At 36.6% G+C, this 24,278-nt stretch overlaps 1 protein-coding gene across 1 annotated transcript in view; it reads left to right on the top strand.

Annotated features, from left to right (window-relative positions):
• Positions 1 to 24,278, top strand: part of MYO9A (myosin IXA) — a 216,825-nt gene that overhangs the window by 51,528 nt on the left and 141,019 nt on the right. Inside the window, exons 11-13 of the mRNA XM_065900167.1 lie at positions 1,190 to 1,311; positions 7,396 to 7,537; positions 10,281 to 10,476. Of these exons, the coding sequence (XP_065756239.1) occupies positions 1,190 to 1,311; positions 7,396 to 7,537; positions 10,281 to 10,476 (460 nt within the window). The remainder of the gene's footprint in view (positions 1 to 1,189; positions 1,312 to 7,395; positions 7,538 to 10,280; positions 10,477 to 24,278) is intronic.

The raw sequence follows: 24,278 nt of genomic DNA, 5'->3' as shown, positions 1-24,278 counted from the left end.
TGAATCTTATCAATGTTATTAGAAATTAGGATAATAGTTAACTTTGGGCAAGAGGGTCTGAATCATCATTGGGAAAAGGGGATGAGAAAGGATTTTGGACTGCTAGTAATGTCGATAAAAATCCATATGCTCGTACTATTTAGTACGCTTTTTATCCATGCTCTGAAAAAGAATAGGGAAAAGACTTTCTTACCACTGCTTGGGGGTGACCTTTGTATAGCATTACTTACTTGTGAAATTGTTAATTACGAGGAAAGAATTAAGCATTTACCTTTCCCAATTAGAATGACTGTAGTTTATAGTAGGGTCCACTTTTTCTTTACAGGATAATGATAATACGGCAAGAATGATAAAATTACAAAATCACTGTTTCACAAAACCACCATATTTGTAGAGAAGTGTGCAAGTGTAATCAGTGAATACTAAAACCATCAGATGAACAGGATATGTATTTGTTGCCTAAATATCAGTGCAGTGTAGAAACGTAACTTCTTTGTGCTCAGGGGCATCTTTCTGACAGTTTAGAAGTTAAAGCATCACAGACATGAATAAAAGAAGATTTCCTAGTATAGAAATTGAGGAAGGACCAATGGGGGCTTCATAAGAGAGTTCTGAATAGTTGCTAGTATGTGAGCTTTGAGTTATTTAGTCTTGAAATTTGGGAAACTACCCTGCCCCCACCTTTTGAAAGGTGTTGTAAGAGTTTTATTTTGCTGAAGTTCAGTGTGTATGAATTCCATATGATTTATATCAGTGATCACTGGAGGTGATAGTTTTCCACTTTTCCCAGACATTGTTTCATTAAATTCATTGTTGACGATCCAGCAGTTCTTTTTGATGGCTTAGAGTTGTGTGGGAGAAATTAGGCTTTTTCATTTTATATTTTTCCTTAGTGCAGTCATCAGATAGTGTGGCTAAAACAAATCCAGCCCTAAATTCTCATCTGAGTGGAATCACAAATAGGATTCTAACCAGAAAATTTGGTTGCATGCACTTTTAAAAGAAAACAGACATACCCTATATCGAGATTTTATACAAGTGAAATTTATACATTCTTCCATTGTGTGGATCAGTGATTTTTAAAAGTTTAAACTATTCTTTTAATCCTGGTAAAAGCTTTTTAGTCCCTATTCTCACATTCCTGTTATTTTCTGCAAGATGAATATATTGTTAATATGTTACTTCCTAGGAGGAATATAGAGCTGAAGGTATCAGCTGGCACAATATAGATTATATTGATAATACCTGTTGCATAAATCTTATTAGCAAGAAACCAACAGGCCTGCTGCATCTTTTGGATGAAGAAAGCAAGTGAGTATGATTCTTTTCAGTTTTGTTATTGGCCATTTGGGCTTTTCATGTCTTCTTAAGCCCTACGTTTTCTTCTTAACATTATTGAGTAAAGAGCCAAAGTTTCCCATGTATGGCTTTTTTGTGCGTGTTTCTAAAAAAATTGGATGGACTTCACTATAGAACTCATTTTTTCCTTGAGTTTTTCCAGATTTCTTCTACAGAGTCACTTTGATGTTAGATTTGTTGGTTTATATTTATTTTTTGTTTTGTGTTCCTGTCTTCTTGAATTAAGTTTGTGTATGTGTGTTTTAAGAATGGGTTTATTTTTAATTTTTATTGGCGTCTAGTTGCCAACTAGACGCCAATAAAAATTAACTTAAAAAAAAGGTTTTTTTTCCCAGTTAAAGGTCCTTTTTATTTGCAGTGTCATTCCATACAAAAGCAATAGAAAGATAACAGTCTTAACAAGAAGTTTACAATTGAATATTTGAACAGAAAATCTGTACACATTATCATTTAAAGCAATTTTACGTGGTAAATTAACTGATTGTAAAAAAAAAAACGGTCTTTCTAAATCCTCTTGCTGTCTTAACTCTTGGAGAATTATAGATAGAAGGCCTACTTAGTGCTATTTACAAGTACCAAATTAAGCCTGTATAACTTACATAAAGCCCATTAACTTACCAGCTCAATTTAATATCTTTGACTATTCAGTCCTCTTAAAAAAAAAAGTTTTATATATGAGGTGTGTTTGCAGTTTTCCTGTTTTGCAGAAGAGAAGATAATAATAGATTTGTGATATCTGCCATGGCTGTGCAGGTTTTAAGTGGCAACATATGCTAGATATTTGCCATCCCTTGATAACACTGTTCAATGTACTAAACTTATATGTATGCTTCAGAAATAAAGCTTCCTATAGCATCCTCCAGAGTGTTCTCAGTGCTCTATGAAGTATTATTTATAGTTTAATTATCCTAAGAGATGGCAAATCTAGAATTGGAGAAACCAAAGTGGTGAGGTATGTGTTGGTTTTCTGTGACTCTTTAGTAAAATATTTAGAACTTGAATTAGTTCACCTGATTCCTAGCTTAATATTATACTCATTAAACTACAATATAAAATATTAAGCATTTACTATCATAGGATGACTATATACCAGGTTTGTGTGGGACAATCTAAAGTTTATGCCTGTTGTTCACTTTAGTTATTAATGGTGCCTACTTTTACTCTCAGAATATCCTGGTATATATGGTAAGTTATATGTCACCCTGTTAATATGCCATAAACACAGAATTGCTACATAGAATTATAAAGTAATATAGCAGAATGCAAAATATATTGGAAAGGAGACTGCTAACAGTTACATCTACCCACTCTATCACCAGTCTATCACATTTATTTCCATTAATCTAAATGAATTAAAATGCAGCCAACACAAAAAATATTTTAATTTTATGTCCAAAGTCGTGAAAGTTTCTTGTATTGCTCTATATGTCCTGAAACATACACTGTCTCTTATACAGCTGTAAGGTTATTAGTTCTTAACTCAGCTTGCATACCTTACTTCTGGTGTATTTTACTTTGAAAAGCGTCATAGGTGATTTTTGATACTTAGTGTTGAGACCCATTATGGTAGATATTGAAATGATAAGCAGTTCTTTTTGTTTGAGCTATATTATGGTAAAAGAACAAGAAAGTTTAAGCAATCGAGAAAAAGATCATATATGTAGTAAATGATGGACTCGAGATTCAAACTCAAATATTCAAATTCAAATACCTGGACTCCAGGTATTTCTAACTAAGCTTTATTTATTTATTTTTTTAACCTGAGCTTTTGTTTTCCTTTTTTATTGAGGTAGCATTGGTTTATAACACTATATAAATTTCATGTTTACAACATCATATTTCTACTATTGTATACCCTACAGTGTGCTCACCACCAAAAATTTATTTTCTGTCACCATACAGTTGATCCCTTTTACCAATTTTGCCTTCCCCCCTGCCCCATCCCCTCTGGTATATAAAATACTAATGAACAAACGAAAACAAAATAAATGAATAAACCAAACAAAAACAAACACGTAGATACAGAGAGCAGAGTAATAAGCATGTGCTTTGAAGTATTGTCCTGTATTGCTTCACCATAATACTTAGGCTGTAGAGTCAGAAGTTCAGGGTTGTATTCCAACTCCCCTTAGCAAATCTCTTAATATCCTTGGTCCTCAGTTTTCTTTCATGCAAAAAGGAAATGATGATGATAAATTATAATGCTGTGTGCTGTATATCTTATGGTGGTTGTGAGCAGCAAATGAGCTAGTGGATATATAATTAAAACATGAATAGAGCAAAGGGGTTTTGTCTGGTCTGTTATTCTTTAAGCAAAATTTCATTGAGTGCACATCTTATTTTATAAAGACCATCTTTACCTGGTCAGTTGGTACCTCACATAAATGTAAGTATTACCCCATGAAGAGAATGGCACCTCTTTGCTGTTACCCAAAAGCTTCTGGGGTTAAGCCACATGGCCAGAAATTACAGGGAGACAGACTTTGGCTCAATATAAGGAAGAACTTTCTAATCATTAGAGCTGATTAGCAACTGCTTCATAAAGTAATAAAATTTCCCATTATAGTAATTATTTTGCATCATCTGTCAGGGTATTATTGTAGGTAGGAGATTGGACTGAATAATCTCTTAATTATCGCTTCAATTATGCTTTTATATTAGTTCTCCATAAAAATTTTTAATAAACCATAGTATTACTTTCCTTTCTTTATAAGTCATTCAGTCAGTCCTATTATTAACTCCCATTGTAAATGGACCAGCTTTGTCTTTATGCTTTAACACTCCAGAAGATGCAAAGGCATGAAATATTTTCCCTCTGTCATGTACCTACAAAGAGAGGTTGAAAATAAATTAGTCTCATTTAGGAAGAGGTGTTTTGGGAATCACTTTGAGTATTTTTCCTCTAAAAATATTTTGTTCTGTGGGGAATACATTACATGAAATATATCCTTAGTGGTGTTCCTGCTTCATTCAGTGTGTTTGTAGTGCTTTAGATGCATGGGTTGGAAGTTAGAAGTCTTATTTAATCTTGTCTTTGCTATCTACTGGCTGTTCACGTTTTATAAACTAGATTCTAAAGGATGCAGTGTGGAATTTAGAAAGGAGGAATGGTGTAAGCACAGTTAAGAGTGTTATCAGTCTTTTTTGTAGTACTTAGTGTGATCTGCTGACAGCAGCACTGGCTGCACCTTGAAGGTTGTTGTTAGAAGTACAGAGTCTCATACTTCCACCCCAGATTTCTTTTTCGTTTTTCTTTTTATGTCCGCACGGCATGCAGGATCTTAGTTCCCTGACCAGGGATCAGACCCGTGTCCCCTGCACTGGAAATGCAGAGTGTTAACCACTGGACCGCCAGGGAAGTCCTACACCCCGGATTTCTTGAATCAGAATCTGCATTTTAACAAACTGAAGTTAAGATCAGAGCATTCATTTAGGACAGCATTTTATCAATTTTGCCTGTTCATAAGAATTACCTGGAGAAACTTCTAAATAGTACTGATGTACTATTACATCAGTTACACTGGTCTAGCATCAGTTCAGTAGAATCACAGGAGATGGGGTACAGGCATTGGTATTTTTGAAAGCTCCCAGAGGTACTTCTTATATGCAAAGAAACACTACTCTAAGGCTGCCCCTGCAGGTAGCCTTTGGGGAACACTAGCTGAAGAGCTTTGAAATGCACAGTGTCCACTCTGACTCTGTTCCAAGCCCTTTTGCTTGGTTATATAGTATGTATCCACAAATGTTTGTTGAATGCAGGACATGTGGAGAGTTTTTCTTTCCATCTTTCCTTGTTTGGAATAAAAATTGTTCTCATATCTGTCCTCCTTCCTTTCAAAATTTCTTTTCTCCATTCAAAAGTAAGAGAAAAGCAAATCATAAGCTTTTTGATTACTCAGAGGATTAGAAGGTAAATAAACCTTTACCTAGAGACAATGAGGTGAGCATCCTTCCTGAAAAGAAGCATTCTGCTGTGGAGTAGTGAAGGGTAAGTTTGCAGAGGTTGGGTTGGTCTAGGCTTAGGAGCTTGGATTCCAGTTTTCCAGAGTAGGAGAGGCACACAATTAACACTATTGTAGGAAAATTTATTTTGATAGTTCCATTTGGTGACATGAAACAAAGTAAAATTAGAATCGCTGAGGCTACTGTAGAGGCTGTTGCGGTACTCTCTGAAATTGTTTAAGAGTTGTAATCCATTCTAGAATGGCTGAGAGTTCTGGATAGGAGAGGAAGAGCCTAGAGAGTCGAGATATTTTGAGGATGGGATAGTATTTGAATGCAAAAGCAGGCCTAGTTGTCTAGGAAAATGGCAGTGTTGGCAACATAAAAAAGTAGGTAACATTTATGTCATCCCTATAGGATGTCAGCTAGTGTTAGGTGTTTTTAACTAGTGTTTAATTCTGCTAGCACTGTTTTACCTCATTTTACTCATTTTATGTATTAACAAACCAGTTCTTAAAGAAGGTTGTACCTAGCTTGTCACAGACAGAATTGGTAATCTAAGCAATGACTGTCTGATATCAAAGATCATTCTCAGGAGATGGAAACAACCTAAGTGTCCATCATCGGATGAATGAATAAAGAAGCTGTGGCACATATATACAGTGGAATATTACTCAGCCATAAAAAGAAACGAAATTGAGTTATTTGTAGTGAGGTGGATGGACCTAGAGTCTGTCATACAGAGTGAAGTAAGTCAGAAAGAGAAAAACAAATACCGTATGCTAACACGTATATATGGAATCTAAGAAGAAAAAATGTCATGAGGAACCTAGGGGTAAGACGGGAATAAAGACACAGACCTACTAGAGAATGGACTTGAGGATATGGGGAAGGGGAAGGGGAAGCTGTGACAAAATGAGAGAGTGGCATGGACATATATACACTACCAAACGTAAAATAGATAGCTAGTGGAAGCAGCCGCATAGCACAGGGATATCGGCTCGGTGCTTTGTGACAGCCTGGAGGGGTGGGATAGGGAGGGTGGGAGGGAGGGAGACGCAAGAGGGAAGAGATATGGGAACATATGTGTATGTATAACTGATTCACTTTGTTATAAAACAGAAACTAACACACCATTGTAAAGCAATTATACTCCAATAAAGATGTAAAAAAAAAAAAAAGATCATTCTCCTTCCTGATTCCAATACGTACTATGTAATTAACCATTTTCGTTTTAATTTTAGAATCATTTTTATGCATTAGGTATCATATTCAGCAACTTTACAATCTCATGTCACATTATTTTTCATTATTTCAGCTACTGTTAAATAAAACTATTCTCTGAAAGATACTTGCCATGTCCTTTTTATTTGTCAGTGATTATTTTCTGTATTTGAAACTCCTACCCAACCTTTAACATCTAGCTCATAATTAATTGCCTCCTTTATCCTCTGTGAACTTTTCCATTGCCCAACTAGAGATTTCTTTCTCTTCTGAAGTTTTATATGCCTGTACTATTATGTAGTTACTTCTTAATATTATTTGACTGATTCCCAGATATGAAATGCTCATCAGTGAGTATAAACCCATTGATGTATATTTGAAATAATAATAGATATAATATAAAGCTATACAGTAACTGGTGTAGGTAAGAAAATTACTACTTGATTCATACACGAAGAAAAAACAAAAAATGACAGTGATTTAAAGGACCTGTCCAAATTGAGATATCATTCCCTTACTGCAAGTTCTTGACCCCAAGCAACATATGATTTAGTTTTTGTTATTCTTTGGGTTTTAGTGCAGCACACTGACGTAAGCTAAATATCCAAAGACTTGAGTTAATTTCTCACTTCTGCCACTTGCAAAGTGTGAGTTAGGCAAATCACAACTTTTGAGCTCTCATCTGCAAAATAGGAATACCAGTTCTTGTTTTACTCATTTTTCAGCTTGTTATGAGAACTTATTTAAGTGAAAACTCTCTGTGAGTTGCTAAATGTGTTAGATGGAAATGTAATTAAAATGTATTTTAAAAAACTACTGTATTAGCTGCTGCATCTTTCTTTAGTGTTTTTGTTTTTATTTTTAATTCAGCTTTCCACAGGCTACAAATCAAACACTGCTGGACAAATTTAAGCATCAACATGAAGAGAATTCTTACATTGAATTTCCAGCTGTGATGGAGCCTGCTTTTATCATAAAGCATTATGCCGGGAAAGTGAAATACGGGATAAAGGTGAGTAAATTTATCACTGAATATGCCTTTAGGACAGAGGAGTGTTCTTAACTATATCACCATCCCTGTCACACTACCTTCTTTGTAGTTGGTCAATACAGTGGGAGATAGTTTAAGGATACTACTAAAATTCATACTCTACTTTACAGTATTCTGCTGTCATTAGAAGATGGTTTTGTTTGTTTCCTCCTGCAGCTAAAATTGATGTCAGCCCATTCTGTATGTAATAGTCTATTTATTTATATTCTGTTTTTTATTTTCTAATTTTTTAAAATTTAATTTTTATTTTAAATTTAATTTCTATTTTATACTGGGGTATAGTTGACTTACAATGTTATGTTAGTTTCAGTTGTACAGCAGGTGTACAGCAAAATGGTTCCCATATAGGTTATTACATAATTGTAATAGCCTTTTTAGATCTGAAAGAATAGTTACCATCAGTAAGTCTTAAATCCACTAGTTTATCTATGTAGTTGGTTGAATTTTTCTCTTCTCTACATCCATTAGACCTGACAAAGTTCATGTCATCATGTACCATTGGGTATTTGTGACCTTGTACTCCTAATGAATATGTTGAAACTTCTTTTTTTTAATACAGCAGGTTCTTATTAGTCATCCATTTTATACACATCAGTGTATACATGTCAATCCCAATAGCCCAATTCATCACACCCCCACTCCCACCCCCCCACGGCTTTCCCCCCTTGGTGTCCACACGTTTGTTCTCTACATCTGTGTCTCAATTTCTGCTCTGAAAACCGGTTCGTCTGTACCATTTTTCTGCGTTCCACATACATGTGTTAATATACGATATTTGTTTTTCTCTTTCTGACTTACTTCACTCTGTATGACAGTCTCTAGATCCATCCACAAGTCAACAGATTGACCCAATTTCATTTCTCCTTTTTATGGCTGAGTAATATTCCATTGTATATATGTACCACATCTTCTTTATCCATTCGTCTTTTGATGGGCATTTTGGTTGCTTCTGTGACCTGGCTATTGTAAATAGTGCTGCAGTGAACATTGGGGTCCATGTGTCTTTTATTTTTTGTGGTATGCGGGCCTCTCACCACTGTGGCCTCTCCTACTGCGGAGCAGAGGCTCCGGGCGTGCAGGCTCAGAGGCCATGGCGCACGGGTCCAGCTGCTCCACGGCATGTGGGATCCTCCCAGACTGGGGCACGACCCTGTGTCCCCTGCATCGGCAGGCGGACTCTCAACCACTGCGCCACCAGGGAAGCCCTACTCACCAAGTTTTAATCCTTCCATCTGGGTGTGGTTATAGTCAAATGCCTAGACTATGCATATCAGTCTGGGACCTTCTTCCAGGAGTGTTAAGCTTCTTGCCCTCCCTATCTTTCTGTGGGTATTTAAACGCGTTTTATTCTGTTCTGTCATCGCCAACCCCCACTGACAGGTGGTTTTAAATATTTACAGTCCTTAGGTAATCTTATCCAGCTTTGAAAATCTGTATGCTGATGATATCCAAATGCATTTTCTGAAATCTCTGTAAGAATCTAGACAAATACATCCATCTGCCTACTTGATGTCTGTATGCAGACATAGTATACTCGTTATAAGTGGCTGAGTTTGAACCTCTGTTCTTCCAGTTACTGTGTGATAGGAGCCAAGATAGTTAACCTTTCTATGACTCACTTTCCTCATCTATAAAATAGGAATAATAATATCATCTACCTCAAGGAGTTGTTAAGGTGATGAAATGAACTTATCAATGAGACAACACATGTAAAATGCTTAGAAGTGTGCCATACACTTAGAAACCTCTCAATAAGTGTTACTTGCTATTATCATTATTCTCAGCATCTCAAGCTTCACTTGGACAAAACTTACCTCATAATCCTCATTTTCTATCCTTATACCTTCTCTTTTCTCTAGTCATCTCCATATCAGTATATGGTACCTCTATCCACTTTGTTGCTCAAACCCAAAATATAGGTGTTAACCTAATTTCCTTATTCACTCACCATGCCCTAATCCACCAAGTCCTTTGTCCTTACCTCTAAAACATATCCCATATATGATAACCATTTTCCTTTTCCACTAACTAGTACCATCAATGTAGTCCAAGTCACTTTCAGTTCTTCTGGAATACTGCAATAGCTGGCCTACCTTTTCCATCTTTGTACAGTTCATTCCCTCTGCAGCAACCAGTGATGTTTATAAAACACCAGTTAGCTCATGTCATTATCCTTCCAGTGGCTTTTCTTTACACTTGAATAAAACCCAAACTCCTAGTTCAGGCTTGCATAGCCTACATAGCCTATTTATGTGCTTATTCTTCTACCACTCTCACCCTTGCCAAGAATGCTCCAGCCCCTGGTCTTACTGGTTTTCTGCTAACTTGTTCAACTCATTGCCACCTATAGGTAGTAGGTGTTCCCTTTGAAATGCTGTTCCTGGTCTTCTCATTTCTGGCTCCTTTTTGTTATTCAACTCTCGTGTCATTTTATGTGATAGTCCTGTAGAGAGTCTTTCCCTGACCAGTGTTTAACAAGCTGCAATAAGCTTGTGGAATGCTCATTCTAATTTAAATTAATTTTTGAATTAAATAGTTTTAGGGTCAGATGGGACTTTGTTGAGGATATCTATCTGGTCCCTTTAGCTGCCTAAAACAGAAGTCACTTCTATAGCCTTATTCAACCACTGTTCATATATGTCACCCATTATCTTCTTGGTTTAATAATTTTTTCAAAAGTAACACTGGTACTTTTTTCATGTAGGATTTCCGGGAAAAAAATACAGATCATATGCGCCCTGACATTGTAGCTCTTCTGAGAAGTAGCAAGAATGCATTTATCTCTGGGATGATTGGAATTGATCCTGTAGCTGTTTTCCGTTGGGCAGTTCTCCGAGCTTTTTTCAGAGCTGTTATTGCTTTCAGGGAAGCTGGGAAAAGACACATTCAGAGAAAAACTGGTAAGCAGTAGACATCAGTATTCTACCATGCTTCTGTTTGTTTTCTTACCCTGCCCTAACATCATGTTTCAGATCTAATGAGTTCTGGTGAGTGTATGTGTGTGTATATATATGTTGGTACATTTTTATTAATAAATACTGATAGGAATAATGAGTGTAAAGCACCTGGTATTTTTTAGGCATTCAGACATTGGTATGATTTTTAAACAAAAAGTGAAATTATTATTTAATTATATAGAATTTAATATTGATATTTTTCTCTGTTTTCTTCTTAAGTCATAGTTTTTACTACAAATGAAACATAATGTGGAAGCATAAGTCAGGAGGCAGAAAAATTAGGATGGAGGTAGTATAGTATAGTGGGGTAACCCAACTTCAGTAATCAGTTGTCATCTCTTCTCTTGACTGATTTTGTGACTATTAGCTGTTTTTCTTGGAGTGTAATACTGCCTTCAATATTATGAGGGTAAAATCAGATAATACATGTAAAGTATCTGTTTATGAGGTGTTAATTTTCTTTTCCTCTTACACTTAAGTCAGTTAGCTGGATTTTACTTTAAAAGTTAGGAATGGATAAAACAGGATACTTTGTTTGTGTGTCTCCTCCTTAAATCATAAAATATTCTCATTTTACATTCTGTGAGAGGAGCATCTCTAAAGCACTTGCTACCTACTTGAAATGACACTGTTGCTTGCTGTAGCTCTAGCCTTAGACAGACCATTGCTGCATAGTGAGGATATTCTAATACATATGTAATTATTTAAAATAATTTTTTTTGCCCAGAAGCTTCAGCAGAAGTGCAGGAGGACACATTTTGTGCTTTCAGAACTCCTAGACTTACTCATAGGGCTTTTGGGCATGTGCACTAGCAGTAAAACTTTAAATTCAGCTTTTATGTATTTTAACTGAATAAAATATTTGAGAGATTGTATTTCTAAAATGAGAGGCAAAACTAATTGAATTTCATTTCTGTACTTCAGATTATAACGTGTGCAAACTGGCCTTTTTGGAGAGAACTATAGTTTTTTTTTTTTTAAATAAAAGGAGTATCTTAAAACTGCTTTGCCTTTGCCAAAATTATTTCTAAGAGGCTATCTTTGCAAAAAGCTTGAAAAAATTTTAAATTGAGGTATAATGGACATATAACATTATATTAGTTTCAGGTATATAACATAATGATTCAATATTTGTGTGTACTGCAAAATGGTACCATCCATTACTATACAAAGTTACAAAACTTTTTCTTGTGATGAGAACTTTTACAATTTAATCTCTTGGCAACTTTCAAATATGTACAGTACTGCAATATTATTGACTACAGTTACCAGCAAAAAGCTTTAAGGAAAAGTTTTTTCTTTTAAGATGCATTCTTATTTATTACAGTGGTCTTTATCAATTATGAAAATTTTGAAAATTGATACATATCCTGCTAAGACGTAACTGACTAAGATAAGAAACTTTTCTTATATTTACTGTTGAGTACATTGCATTCTGTAAAAGTTATTCACATTGGATGTTACTTTGGCATTTAAAATATTATTTGTGAAAGCTGGTTCTATGTATATTAGTATTAATTAGTACAAAGACATGCAGTGCTACTAATGATCAACAACTGAAATTATCTTTGATAATTTCTAGATTCTTCTTGTTTTCTAATCTAGTTTTGCTTTCTGGCCAGCATAGAACTTCCACATAATAAACTCTTTTTGAAAACTCTTTTATACTAGGATATAACATGTATACAGAAAAGTGCACAGAACAAAACATATAGCTCAGTGAATTATCACAAAGTGAAAACACCCCTGGAACTATCTTCTAGGTTAGGAAAGAGAATATTACCAACATGCTAGAAGTCCCCCTTGCATAAACTTTTAAAATTTCACTTTTTATCAAGAAAAAGAAAAACGATAGTTCATTTGCATTTTGAGGAAGTGACTGAACAGGTTTGTTACAGAGAATAATTGTATTACAGCATATTAGTGTCAGTGCCAAAATTTAGCATTTTTCCTCCCTCTGCACCACTTACCACCTGCTGTTTTCTGGTGATAACGGATAAACGGATATTATAAAATTAGAACATTGTAGTATTGCAAAACAAAAACTAACAGTAACTGTGAAAATGAACTAAGTAGTAGATGCAGAACTCTTACAATGACCATAAGTAGTATGCAAACATACCAACATGAAACAGGGATTGGAGATTATTTAAGCAGAAGTAGAATATATGAAAGGCAGAAGGTAACCCAGTTCAGATCTTGAATGAGAGTAAGAAGAGGCCAAAGATAATATTTCTAATGAAGAAAGAAGATGTAGACTGCAGAAGTGTAATATATTTTCACTTCCTTTAAGAAATAAGATATTTCACTGGCCTCTTAGCTGATTGTCAACAAATACCTAGATGGTGAACCAAAAAAATCTTTTTCTTCATCAAGCCAACTGAGCACAAATGAGAATATCAAATTTAAATCTACTTTTGACTGTTATTTTTTCTTTTTTATAGACTTTCAAATTAGAGGGCACAGTGCCATTTTAAGGTCTTTAAATAAAAATTAATTCAACTTAATCCTTTTAAGAATAAATTTGTTATAGTTGTGGTATGTTATAGCTGGGGCAGGTTATCAGGAAATCATAAAATGTTCTTAGTAGAGTCATATAAATAGGCAGTCTGAGTGAAGGTACATGTTGGCCCTGCTGGGAGGTGGAATTAAAAATGGTAATGATTTTTCTGGTCAGCAGTGAGATATTGGAGTACAGGTATTCCAGTGGTAGCATCCACCTTGCCTCTGTTTTACTCCTCCTGAATAAGAAAGAGCCTGGACTAGAAAGAACAGGGGAGATCATAACTTGACCATGAGTTATACAGTGTGCAGATGTGAATGCAGTGATGCTTATTTTGTTCTTTTGGAGTTACATACAAGTATAGCCAAAGAGGAATTTTAATCCATCTAAAAAGGCTAGGCAGAGACAGCAAATTCAGCTGTGGCATTGGCATAAGAGGCAAGAACGAGGGGCTTCCCTGGTGGTGCAGTGGTTAAGAATCCACCTGCCAATGCAGGGGACACGGGTTCAATCCCTGGTCTGGGAAGATCCCACATACTGCAGAGCAGCTAAGCCCATGCACCACAACTACTGAGCCTGCGAGCTGCAACTACTGAACCCCATGCGCCTAGAGCCCATGCTCTGCAACAAGAGAAGCAACTGCAATGAGAAGCCTGCGCACCACAATGAAGAGTAGCCCCCGCTCACCACAACTAGAGAAAGCCTGCGCAAAGCAACAAAGACCCAACGCAGTCAAAAATAAATAAATTAATTAATTTAAAAAAAAGAGGCAAGAACGAGAGTCCAAAGTGTCATTCGGTTCCTTAGTCTACAGGGAGTAAAGCTGAAGCCATTCATATAGTGTCTGCAGATAGAGAGCTTTAATGGTTCCCACATAAACTTTTCCTCTTCCCCATTCCACACAATGGACTCCGTAACTCTAATGTGCTCCTATTTGTTTTTGCAAGTGGGAGAAGGATTCCAGTGACCATCTATTTCCAGAAATGACCAGGTACTAAAACTAATTTAGATATCACCTAAACAGGGTCTAGGATCTCTATGCAGTACTCTATCCATAATTCTACCCAGTACTTAAGACAATTAAGAGCATTTTTGTTAAGAAACAAAACCCTGACCATTACTTATAAATCAATTCCGTATCAGGCACTATGGTGTGGTGATTAAGAGTAAGGGTTTTAGATTAAATGTCAATGAAACAGTAGAGTAAGGACCTCTGAAAGTTCTCTCTTCCATAAAAGCAACAAGAACACTTGCAAAAATTGTCAGAATAACTTTGCTGGAGCTCCATGAATTCATCAAAGGCCTTCAGTAATCTGGGAAATATATATACAAGAAAAAAGGCTGAATATTGATAATGACAGTGCACTTTGTAGTGTTTTAACTTGCACTACTCACCTCCCTCCCTCCCAAGCTCTACGGTATCCTTGAAAATCAATAGCCTGGAAGCACAATGAAAATCAGCAGTGTGACAACCCCTGGAGGGAATAGAGGGGGGCTGGCACTCCTTCAAAGCCCCATTCCCAGAGAATATTCAACTTATTTGGTAGTTCCCTGGAAGACCCCACTTACAAGGCTATCTTTTAACCTGACTTGGAGCTTGCCCAGTATGAATAACCTTTTACCTAGGGGTTTTGTCCAAAACAGTCAGAAGCAGTTGTTGAACATTGCAACTCTCTGATGCAGTAGATAACAGCTGGGGCAAAAACTAACCAAAACATTTGAAAGAAAAAGCTGGAGAATGAGGTTTCCATAACGGCTATGAAAAGTTCCCATATATTCATGGGAATCTAGATAGCTATGCACATGCATAGGACTGTATACGTGCCCAGGGCTATGCATATGCTCAGTAAAGACCTGAGGATATCCTGATTTCTTACCTCAGGATAACCTTCAGATTCTGTGCAAGCCGGGCAAGGCTAAGTTGTAAACTTCCTAGCTGAGTGTTGAAGGTATGCACCAACATACGCACTCAGTGACCCTTGACAAAAACTGGGAGAATTAGTGGTTTCAGGCATGTAAAGATATCTGCCTTCAATCAGTAGCTGACATTTAAGCTTACTGAGCAGAGATTTCCATGGTCACCTGTGACAAACTTTACAGAATTAGTTCAGGAAAGTCCTAAACAAATAGAAGCAACTGTAAGAAACAGCAACAACAGCAAATCCTGGGAAGAGAATTTTCAGAGTTGCCATGTTATATAACTACCCCTGAAAAAATCCAGACATTGATATTACTAGACAAAGTCTTTAAACTATTTTAAATATATTTAAAGACTTAAAGGTAACTATATCTGAAGAACAAAAGGAAAGTATGAGAACAATGTCTCACCAAATGGAGAATATCAATTTTATACATACACACACACACACACACACATATCAATTTTGAAGTGGAAAAAGATGTACAATAACTGAAATGAGAAATTCAGTAGAAGAGTTCAGCAGCAAGTTTGAATAAGCAGAAGCCAGAATCGGGTGAACATGAAGACAGATCAGTTGAGATGATCTGGCTAAGGAACAGGAATAATAAAGAATGAAGAAAAATAAACAGAGCTTCTAGACTTATGGGACACCATGAGGTATATAAACTTCTGAGAGTCCAGAAGGAAAGGAGGGAAAGGGAAAGAAAATATTTCAAGAAATAATGGCCAACACCTCCTCAAATTTGATGAGAAAATTAATATACACATCTAGCAAGCTCAGCAAACTGCAAGGTGGGTGAATTCAAAGAGATTCAAACTTAGATATATCGTAATTAAACTCTCTAGAGGTAAAGAGAGAATATTGAAAGCAGCAAGAGAAAAATGATTCATCATGTACCAAGTATCCTCAGTAAGATTAAAAGTTGATTCATCATTAGAAAGCATTGAGGCTAGAGGACAGCAACTTGGCATATTCAAAGTGCTGAAAGAAAAAAACACTGTCAATCAAGAATTCTGTATTCACTAAAACTATCCTTCAAGATGAAATTATGCCATTCCCAGATAAACAGATCCTGAGTGACTGTTACTAGCTGCCCCACAAGAAATATTAAAGGGAGTTCTTCTGGCTGAAATGAAAGGACACTAGACAGTAGCTCAAAAGCACATGAAATAATAAAGAGCACCATTAAAGACAGCTATAGAGTTAAATATAAAAGATAGTAAAAATGTATTTTTTACATTTTGTAACTTTTTTTCCCTCCAATCTGATTTAAAAGACAACTGTGAAAAAGCAATAATTATAAATCTCTCTTGGAGGGCATGCCATTTTAAAGATGTAATTTTCATGACAATAACAGCATAAAGAAGGAGGAAGGGAATGAAGCTATATAGGAGGAAAGTTTTTATATACTATTGAAATTAAGTAGCTTTTAATCTAGATTAGATTGTTGTAAGTTAAGATGCTAATTTTAATTCCCTTGGCACCTGTTAAGAAAATAACTAAAAAATAATATAGTAAAAGACCAAAATATTAAAATAGTATACTAGAAAACATCTATTCAACACAAAAGAAGAGAGTAATGAAAGAAAAGAGGAACAAAAATAATATGTCTTACGGTATATGTGGAAACTAAATAACACACTTCTTAATAACCAATGGGACAAAGAAGAAATCACAAGGGAAATTAGAAAATAATTTGAAATGAATAGAAGAAAATATACACCCATATCTTATGGGATACAGCTAAAACAGTGCTTAGAGGGAAATTTATTTCTCCTTTAGAGAAATTTATCTCTATTAAAAAAGAAAGAATATCTCAAATCAATAACTTAATGCCCCACCTTAAGATTCTAGGGAAAAATGGAAAACTAAACCCAAAGCAAGCAGTAGGAAGGACATAATAAAAAGTAGGTCTGAAATAAATAAAATAGAGTAGAAAACAATAAAGAAAAAACTGAAAGGTACTTCTTTAAAAAGGTAAAAGAAATTGACAAACCTTGAGGTAGATAGACCAAGAAGAGGAGAGAGGAGACTCAAATTACTAATTTGGGGAAACAAAGGGGGGTGTTGCTGCTGAACTGATGGAAATAAAAAGGATTATCATACTATTAACAGTTGTATGTCAACAAATTAGAACCTAGTGGAAATGGAAAAATTCCTAGAAACATGCTAACAGCCTATACTGACTCCAGAAGAAATAGAAAGTCTGAAAAGGCCTGCTACAAGAAAAGAGATTGAATTAGTTATGAAAAAAAATCTTCCCACAAACCAAGGAACAGTGAATTCACTGATAAATTTTATCAAATACTTAATGAAGAATTAACACCAATCCTTTATAAACTCTTCCAAAAGGGAATACTTTCATTCTCAATCTGTGAGGCCAGTATTACCAGCATACCAGATAAGACATCACAAAAATGAAAGCCACAAACCAAAATCCCTCAACAAAAATCCTCAACAAAATCCTTGCAGACTGAGTCCAGCAATATGTAAAAAGTATTTTACACCATTATCTAGTGGAATATACCCAGGAATGCAAGATTGGTTCACCTTAGAAAACTGAAATCAATGTAATACACCACATTGATAGACTAAAGAGCAAAGATCAGATCATCACCTCAATAGACACAGAAGAGGCACTTGACAGACATGAATACCTTTTCATATTTTTCATCATAAAAATGCTGAACAAATTAGCAATAGAAGGGGTCTTCCTCAATCCGATAAGGGGACCTGTGAGAAACCCAAAGGCTGTATCATTCTTGATGGTGAATGACTGAATACTTTTCCCTTAAGATCAGAAACAAGACAGGATATCTGTTTTCACCTCTTCTATTTAACATTGTCCTGGAAATCCTGGTAAGAGTAATCAGGCAAGAAAAAGAAATAAAAGACATCCAAATTGGAAAGGAAGAAACCATTTTGTTTGTAGATGACATATTTTATGTAAAATTTCTTAAGGAATCTACAAAAAAATCTACTAGAGATAAAAAATGAGCTCAAGTTGCAAGACACAACGTCAACATGCAAAATTGGTTGTGTTTCTAGACATTAACAGTAAACAACGTGAAAACAAAATTAAGTTCGTGCTTCAGTTACAAGAGCACCAACAAGTGTAAAATTCTTACTAATAAATTTAACAAAAGAATTGCAAGACTTTTTCACTGAAACTACAAAATATTGTTGAAAAAGCTTAAAGAATACTGCAGTAAATGGAAAGATATTCTATGTTTATGCATTGGAAGGCATAGTTAAGATGGCAGTACTGGATCTACAGATTCAGCATAGTCCTGTCAAAACCACAGCTACCTTTATGCAGATATTGACAAGCTAATCCTAAAATTGATATGTAAAGGAATCCAGAAATGCAAGAAGGACAAAAATTGGAGGATTCACATTTCCCAGTTTGGATTAGGCAGTGGATTCTTAGGTATGACAGGATTAGGTATAAAGCACAAGCAACCAAAGAAAATATGGATAAATTAGACTTCATCAATATTAAAAACTTTTGTGCCTCAAAGGATACTATTATTTTTAATTTATTTATTTATTTATTTTTGGCTGCGCTGGGTCTTCGTTGCTGTGCACGGGCTTTGTCTGGTTGCGGCAAGCGGGGGCTACTCTTTGTTGCAGTGAGCGGGCCTCTCAATGCGGTGGCTTCTCTTGTTGCAGAGCACGGGCTCTAGGGCTCACGGGCTTCAGTAGTTGCGGTGCAAGGGCTCAGTAGTTGTGGCTTGCGGGCTCTAGAGTGTAGGCTCAGTAGTTGTGGCGCACGGGCCTAGTTGCTCCACGGCACGTGGGATCTTCCCAGACCAGGGCTCAAACCCGTGTCCCCTGCACCGGCAGGCGGATTCCCAACCACTGTGCCACCAGGGAAGCCCTCAAAGGATACTATTAAGAGAGTGAAGGGACTTCCCTGGTGGTGCAGTGGATAAGACTCCACACTCCCAATGCAGGGGGCCAGGGTTTGATCCCTGTTCAGGAAACTAGATCCCACATGCATGCCACAACTAAAGAGCTGGAGAGCCGCAACTAAGGAGCCCACAAGCTGCAACTAAGGAGGCTGCCTGCTGCAACTAAGACCCGGTGCAACCAAATAAATATTAAAAAAAAGTGAACTGACAACTCACGGAATGATAGAAGATATTTATAAATCACGTATCTAATAAAGAACTGCATATATCTAGAATATATACAATTCTTGCAATTCAGTAGTAAAAAACTAATAACCCAATTAAAAAATGGGCAAAGGATGTTAACCTGATTCTTAACCACTGCACCACCAGGGAAGCCCCATCAGTTGCATTTCTTTACACTAACCATGAAATATCAGAAAGGGAATGTAAAAAAAAAAAAACAGGGACTTCCCTGGTGGTGCAGTGGTTAAGAATCCGCCTGCCATTGCAGGGGACATGGGTTTAAGCCCTGGTCTGGGAAGATCCCACATGCCGCGGAGCAACTAAGGCCGTGTGCCACAACTACTGAGCCTGTGCTCTAGTGCCCGCGAGCCACAACTACTGAGCCCTTGTGCCACAACTACTGAAGCCCACACACCTAGAGCCCGTGCTCCACAACAAGAGAAGCCACCACAATGAGAAGCCTGCACACCACAGCAAAGAGTAGCTCCACTCTCCACAACTGGAGAAAGCCCGTGTGCAGCAACGAAGACCCAATGCAACCAAAGCTAACTAACTAAATAAATTTATTTAAAAAAGCCCAGAAAACCTTTTAAAATTACACCAAAAGTATCTAGGAATAAACCTGACCAAGGAGGTGAAAGACTTACACACTGAGAACTATAAAACATTAATAAAGGAAGTAAAAGAAGATTCAAAGAAATGGAAAGATATCCCATGCTTTTGGATTGGAAGAATTAATACAGTTAAAATGGCAATACTACCCAAAGCAATCTACAGATACAGTGAGATCCTGTCAAATTACCCATGACATTTTTCACAGAACTAGAACAAATTCCAAAAATTTATATGGAACCATGAAAGACCCAGAATTGCTAGAGCAATCCTGAGGAAAAAAAACAAAGCAGGAGGACTTCCCTGGTGGCATAGTGATTAAGAATCCATCTGCCAGTGCAGGGGACACAGGCTCAAGTCCTGGTCTGGGAAGATCCCATATGCCGCAGAGCAACTAAGCCCGTGTGCCATAACTACTGATCCTGCACTCTAGAGCCCATGAGCCACAGCTGCTGAGCCCATGTGCCACAACTACTGGGGCCCACGCACCTCTAGCCTGTGCTCTGCAACAAAGACAAGGCACCGCAATGAGAGGCCCACGCACTTCAGTAAAGGGTGGCCCCCATTCACTGCAACTAGAGAAAGTCCATGCACAGCAATGAAGACAAAACTAAATATAAATTAATTAATTAATTTTTTAAAAAAAAGCAAGAGGCATAACTCTCCCAGACCTCAGACAATACCACAAAGTTACAGTAATCAAAACAATGTGGTATTGGTACAAAAACAGGCATATGGATCAATGGTACAGAATAGAGAGCCCAGAAATAAACCCATACACCTATGGTCAATTAATCTTCAACAAAGGAGGCAAGAATATAAAATGGGAAAAAGACAGTCTCTTCAGCAAGTGGTGCTGGGAGAGTTGGACAGCTGCATGTAAATCAGTGAAGTTAGAACACACCCTCACACCATGCACAAAAATAAACTCAAAATGTCTTAAAGACTTAAACATAAGACATGACAGTATAAAACTCCTAGAAGAGAGCAAAGGCAAAACATTCTCTGACATAAATCATACCAATGTTTTCTTAGGTCAGTCTCCCAAGGCAATAGAAATAAAAACAAAAACAAACAAATGAGACCTAATCAAACTTACAAGCTTTTGCACAGCAAAGGAAACCATAAAAAAACAAAAAGACGACCAATGGAATGGGAGAAAATATTTGCAAATGATGCAACAGACAAAGGCTTAATATCCAAAGTATACAAACAGCTCATACAGCTCAACAACAACCCACTTGAAAAATGGGCAAAAGGGCTTCCCTGGTGGTGCAGTGGTCGAGAGTCCGCCTGCCGATGTAGGGGACATGGGTTCGTGCCCCGGTCCGGGAAGATCCCACATGCTGCGGAGTGGCTGGGCCCATGAGCCATGGCCACTGAGCCTGTGCATCCGGAGCCTGTGCTCTGCAATGGGAGAGGCCACAACAGTGAGAGGCCCGCGTACCGCAAAAAAAAAAAAACAAAATGGGCAGAAGACCTTAATAGACATTTCTCCAAAGAAGACATACAAATAGCCAGTAGGCACATGAAAAGATGCTGAACATCACTAATTATTACAGAAATGCAAATCAAAACTACAGTGAGGTACCACCTCACACTGGTCAGAATGGTCATCATTTAAACGTCTACAAATAAAAGTGCAGGAGAGTGTGGAGAAAAGGGAACCCTCCTACACTGTTGGTGGGGATGTAAGTTGTTACAGCCACTATGGAAAACAGTATGGAGGTTCCTCAGAAAACGAAAAATAGAATTACCATGTGATCCAGCAGTCCCACTCCTGGGATCATTACTTGATTGACTTTGGGAGGGGTAGGGGTGGTATTTACCGGAAGGGAATGAAATAACTTGCTGAGGTGATGGAAATGTCCTGTATCTTGATTGAGGATTATATGATATAACTATTTGTTTAAGCTCATCAAACTGTATACTTGAGATTAGTGGAGTTTACTGTATGTGAAATATACCTTTAAAAAAATGGCCCTAAGGCCTGGGAGCTGACATTATAGAAACTATTATAGGATCAGAGACATGGCTTCAGGTTTGAATGATACAGTGGAGCTGGGATTGAACCCCTGTTTTATATGATGTAGGACCTTCAAAGAGCTTGAACTCTTCTGTCACTGAAAAGATAATTGTAAAACTCTGTCTGTTGGCCTTGCCTAGAAGAACAAGAATCATATCAGTATGTGTTAGGCCTTAGATAAATTTTGAAAAAAAAGTTGCCTAAAAAAATTAGTGCCCCATATCTTCTTCACCATGCGAGAGAATTTATACTGTTTGGTGCATAATCTCAAACTAAGAAATTATCAAAACTAGCCTAGGAACTTAGCATAAGCAAACACTAAATAAACCTCTTTTAAGAGTTTGAGACTCCACTGAAAATGTACTTATAAAACCATCCTAGGAAACCAAACCACCTTGACAGGGAGTTAGTACACACAACAGAGAGGAGTATCACTTTAAGGTTTAGAAATAGTATTATAGTCCATAAAGCAGTGTTTAAAATTGTTAAAGAGTTAAAAGAAGGCATAGAAAGCAGAATGAAAGAACAGAAGTTTAAAAAAACAAACAAACCCTAAGTTGTAGGTACGATGATGAGACACAAAACAGTCGGTGAGACACAAAACAGTCACAGATATAAAATTACCCATATCCAAATGGCATTGCCACAATTTATTTAGATAAAATAGAAAATTGAGTATACAGGCTGTAGTCAAGTTGAGCGAATTTTAATTTAAGATTACATAATAATTTACTATATTTAATATTCTGAACTCTTATATAAAACACTTTAATACCATAATCTTCTTAAATTATTTCTGACTAACAATATATCATTAGCTATTGAAGGGCCTGAAAGTCTGTTGATAACTTTCAAAAATTACAATTTGGATGGAGTATGAGTAGAACTCACCAGGTGGTTTTTTCCTCAAATGGTCCCCCTCAACTGATGGTTTACCCTAACCCCTAGCCCCCCACCCTGTTACTAACCAAGTGCAGCCTCATCTGAGCCTATGCATTCCTTCCCCCACCCAAGAGTCCTGTGAAGGAGGGGATTATTGAGAATAGAATATTTTTATTGAGGTATCTTTTGACTAAGAAATGATGGTAACTTGGTAATACTTGTCTCTTCTTGAAACATTGAACATGTACAGTTATGGACTCTCTGTACTGGATAAATGAGATAGTGTTTTATTAGCTTACTTTTTAATTATAGGATACAAAATTTCTTTTTAATTTTATAAAAGCCTGATCTATCTATATCTATATTTATATCAGATATATGTTTCTATATCTATCTGTCTATCTATAATCTGATGTTACGGTATCATGAGATTCTGTATCTTTAACTAAAACGTGGATGCCTATTCTCTGGATGTAGATATTCAGTTTAAGGAATTATAGTTTGGTTAAACCATGCAAACCTTCTTGAATTACTGTGCTTCTGTTTAACTTCTAAAATGATTCTGCCTTGAGAACTATTCATCGATAGTATCTTATTCCTAATTATACAGTAAATATGTACTAATGGAACTTTAGTTCATAATTATGTGCTGCTTAATTTGCCTCCATCTATTGTTAAACTATTCACTTTTTTTTTGTTATTTTTTTTTGTGGTACGCGGGCCTCTCACTGTTGTGGCCTCTCCCGTTGCGGAGCACAGGCTCCGGACGCTCAGGCTCAGCGGCCATGGCTCACAGGCCCAGCCGCTCCGCAGCATGTGGGATCTTCCCAGACCGAGGCACGAACCCGTGTCCCCTGCATGGGCAGGCGGACTCTCAACCACTGCGCCACCAGGGAAGCCCTCACTTTTATTTTTTAAAGGCAAACCTACATACATTTGAACTTCATGTCCTAACTCTAGAGATGTTCTTGTGTAAATGATACTTGACTCCTCCCAAACCTGGAAAACCTGAATTCTCTTTTAAATCCCTTTATTCCTAATATTTATGGTACAATCTTCCTTCCCTCTTTACTGCTCGAGTGTTTCACTGTTTCAGTGGCACTAATCTGGGGCTTTGGTCCTTACTTGAATGTGCTCTCGTTCCTTTCCTCCCAATAGTTGATTCTGACAGATTTTCCAGCTTTGTTTTCAGATTTATAAGTACAGAAGTGCTGCTGTGTTTTCCTGCTCTATAGTGCTTTTCTTCCTACTCTTTCAACATTGACACACTTGGAATTCCTACAGGTGTGGTTAATTGCGAGATTTGTGAACGTTTAACTTTTGGTAAATTGTTTTGGGTATATTTCTCTTTGGGGTTCCATCAGAAACAATGTTTCTTGCATTGTTGCCACCTCTATGCTAATTATATTTCAGACCTGATAAAAATGAGTCCATTAAAAAAAAGACACCATACAATTGTTTTTGAAATTTCCCTGGTATTTTAAATTAAAAATTTTTAGTATGATGTTAACTCACAACACTTTGAGTACTGAAAAAGGATAGTTTTGAATACCTGAACAGGACTTCTATTTTTTCCTATTGTTTTTGTGTAATTTCCTCAAATTAATTGGAAAAATTATTCACATTTAATAACCCCAATTATTTGATACATTTTTATTTAC

This window comes from Phocoena phocoena, chromosome 2 (assembly GCF_963924675.1).
Source record: "Phocoena phocoena chromosome 2, mPhoPho1.1, whole genome shotgun sequence".
Classification (NCBI taxonomy): Eukaryota; Metazoa; Chordata; class Mammalia; order Artiodactyla; family Phocoenidae; genus Phocoena; species Phocoena phocoena.
The sequence above is the reverse complement of the archived record's forward strand: the minus strand, read 5'-3'. Positions and strand labels throughout refer to the sequence as shown.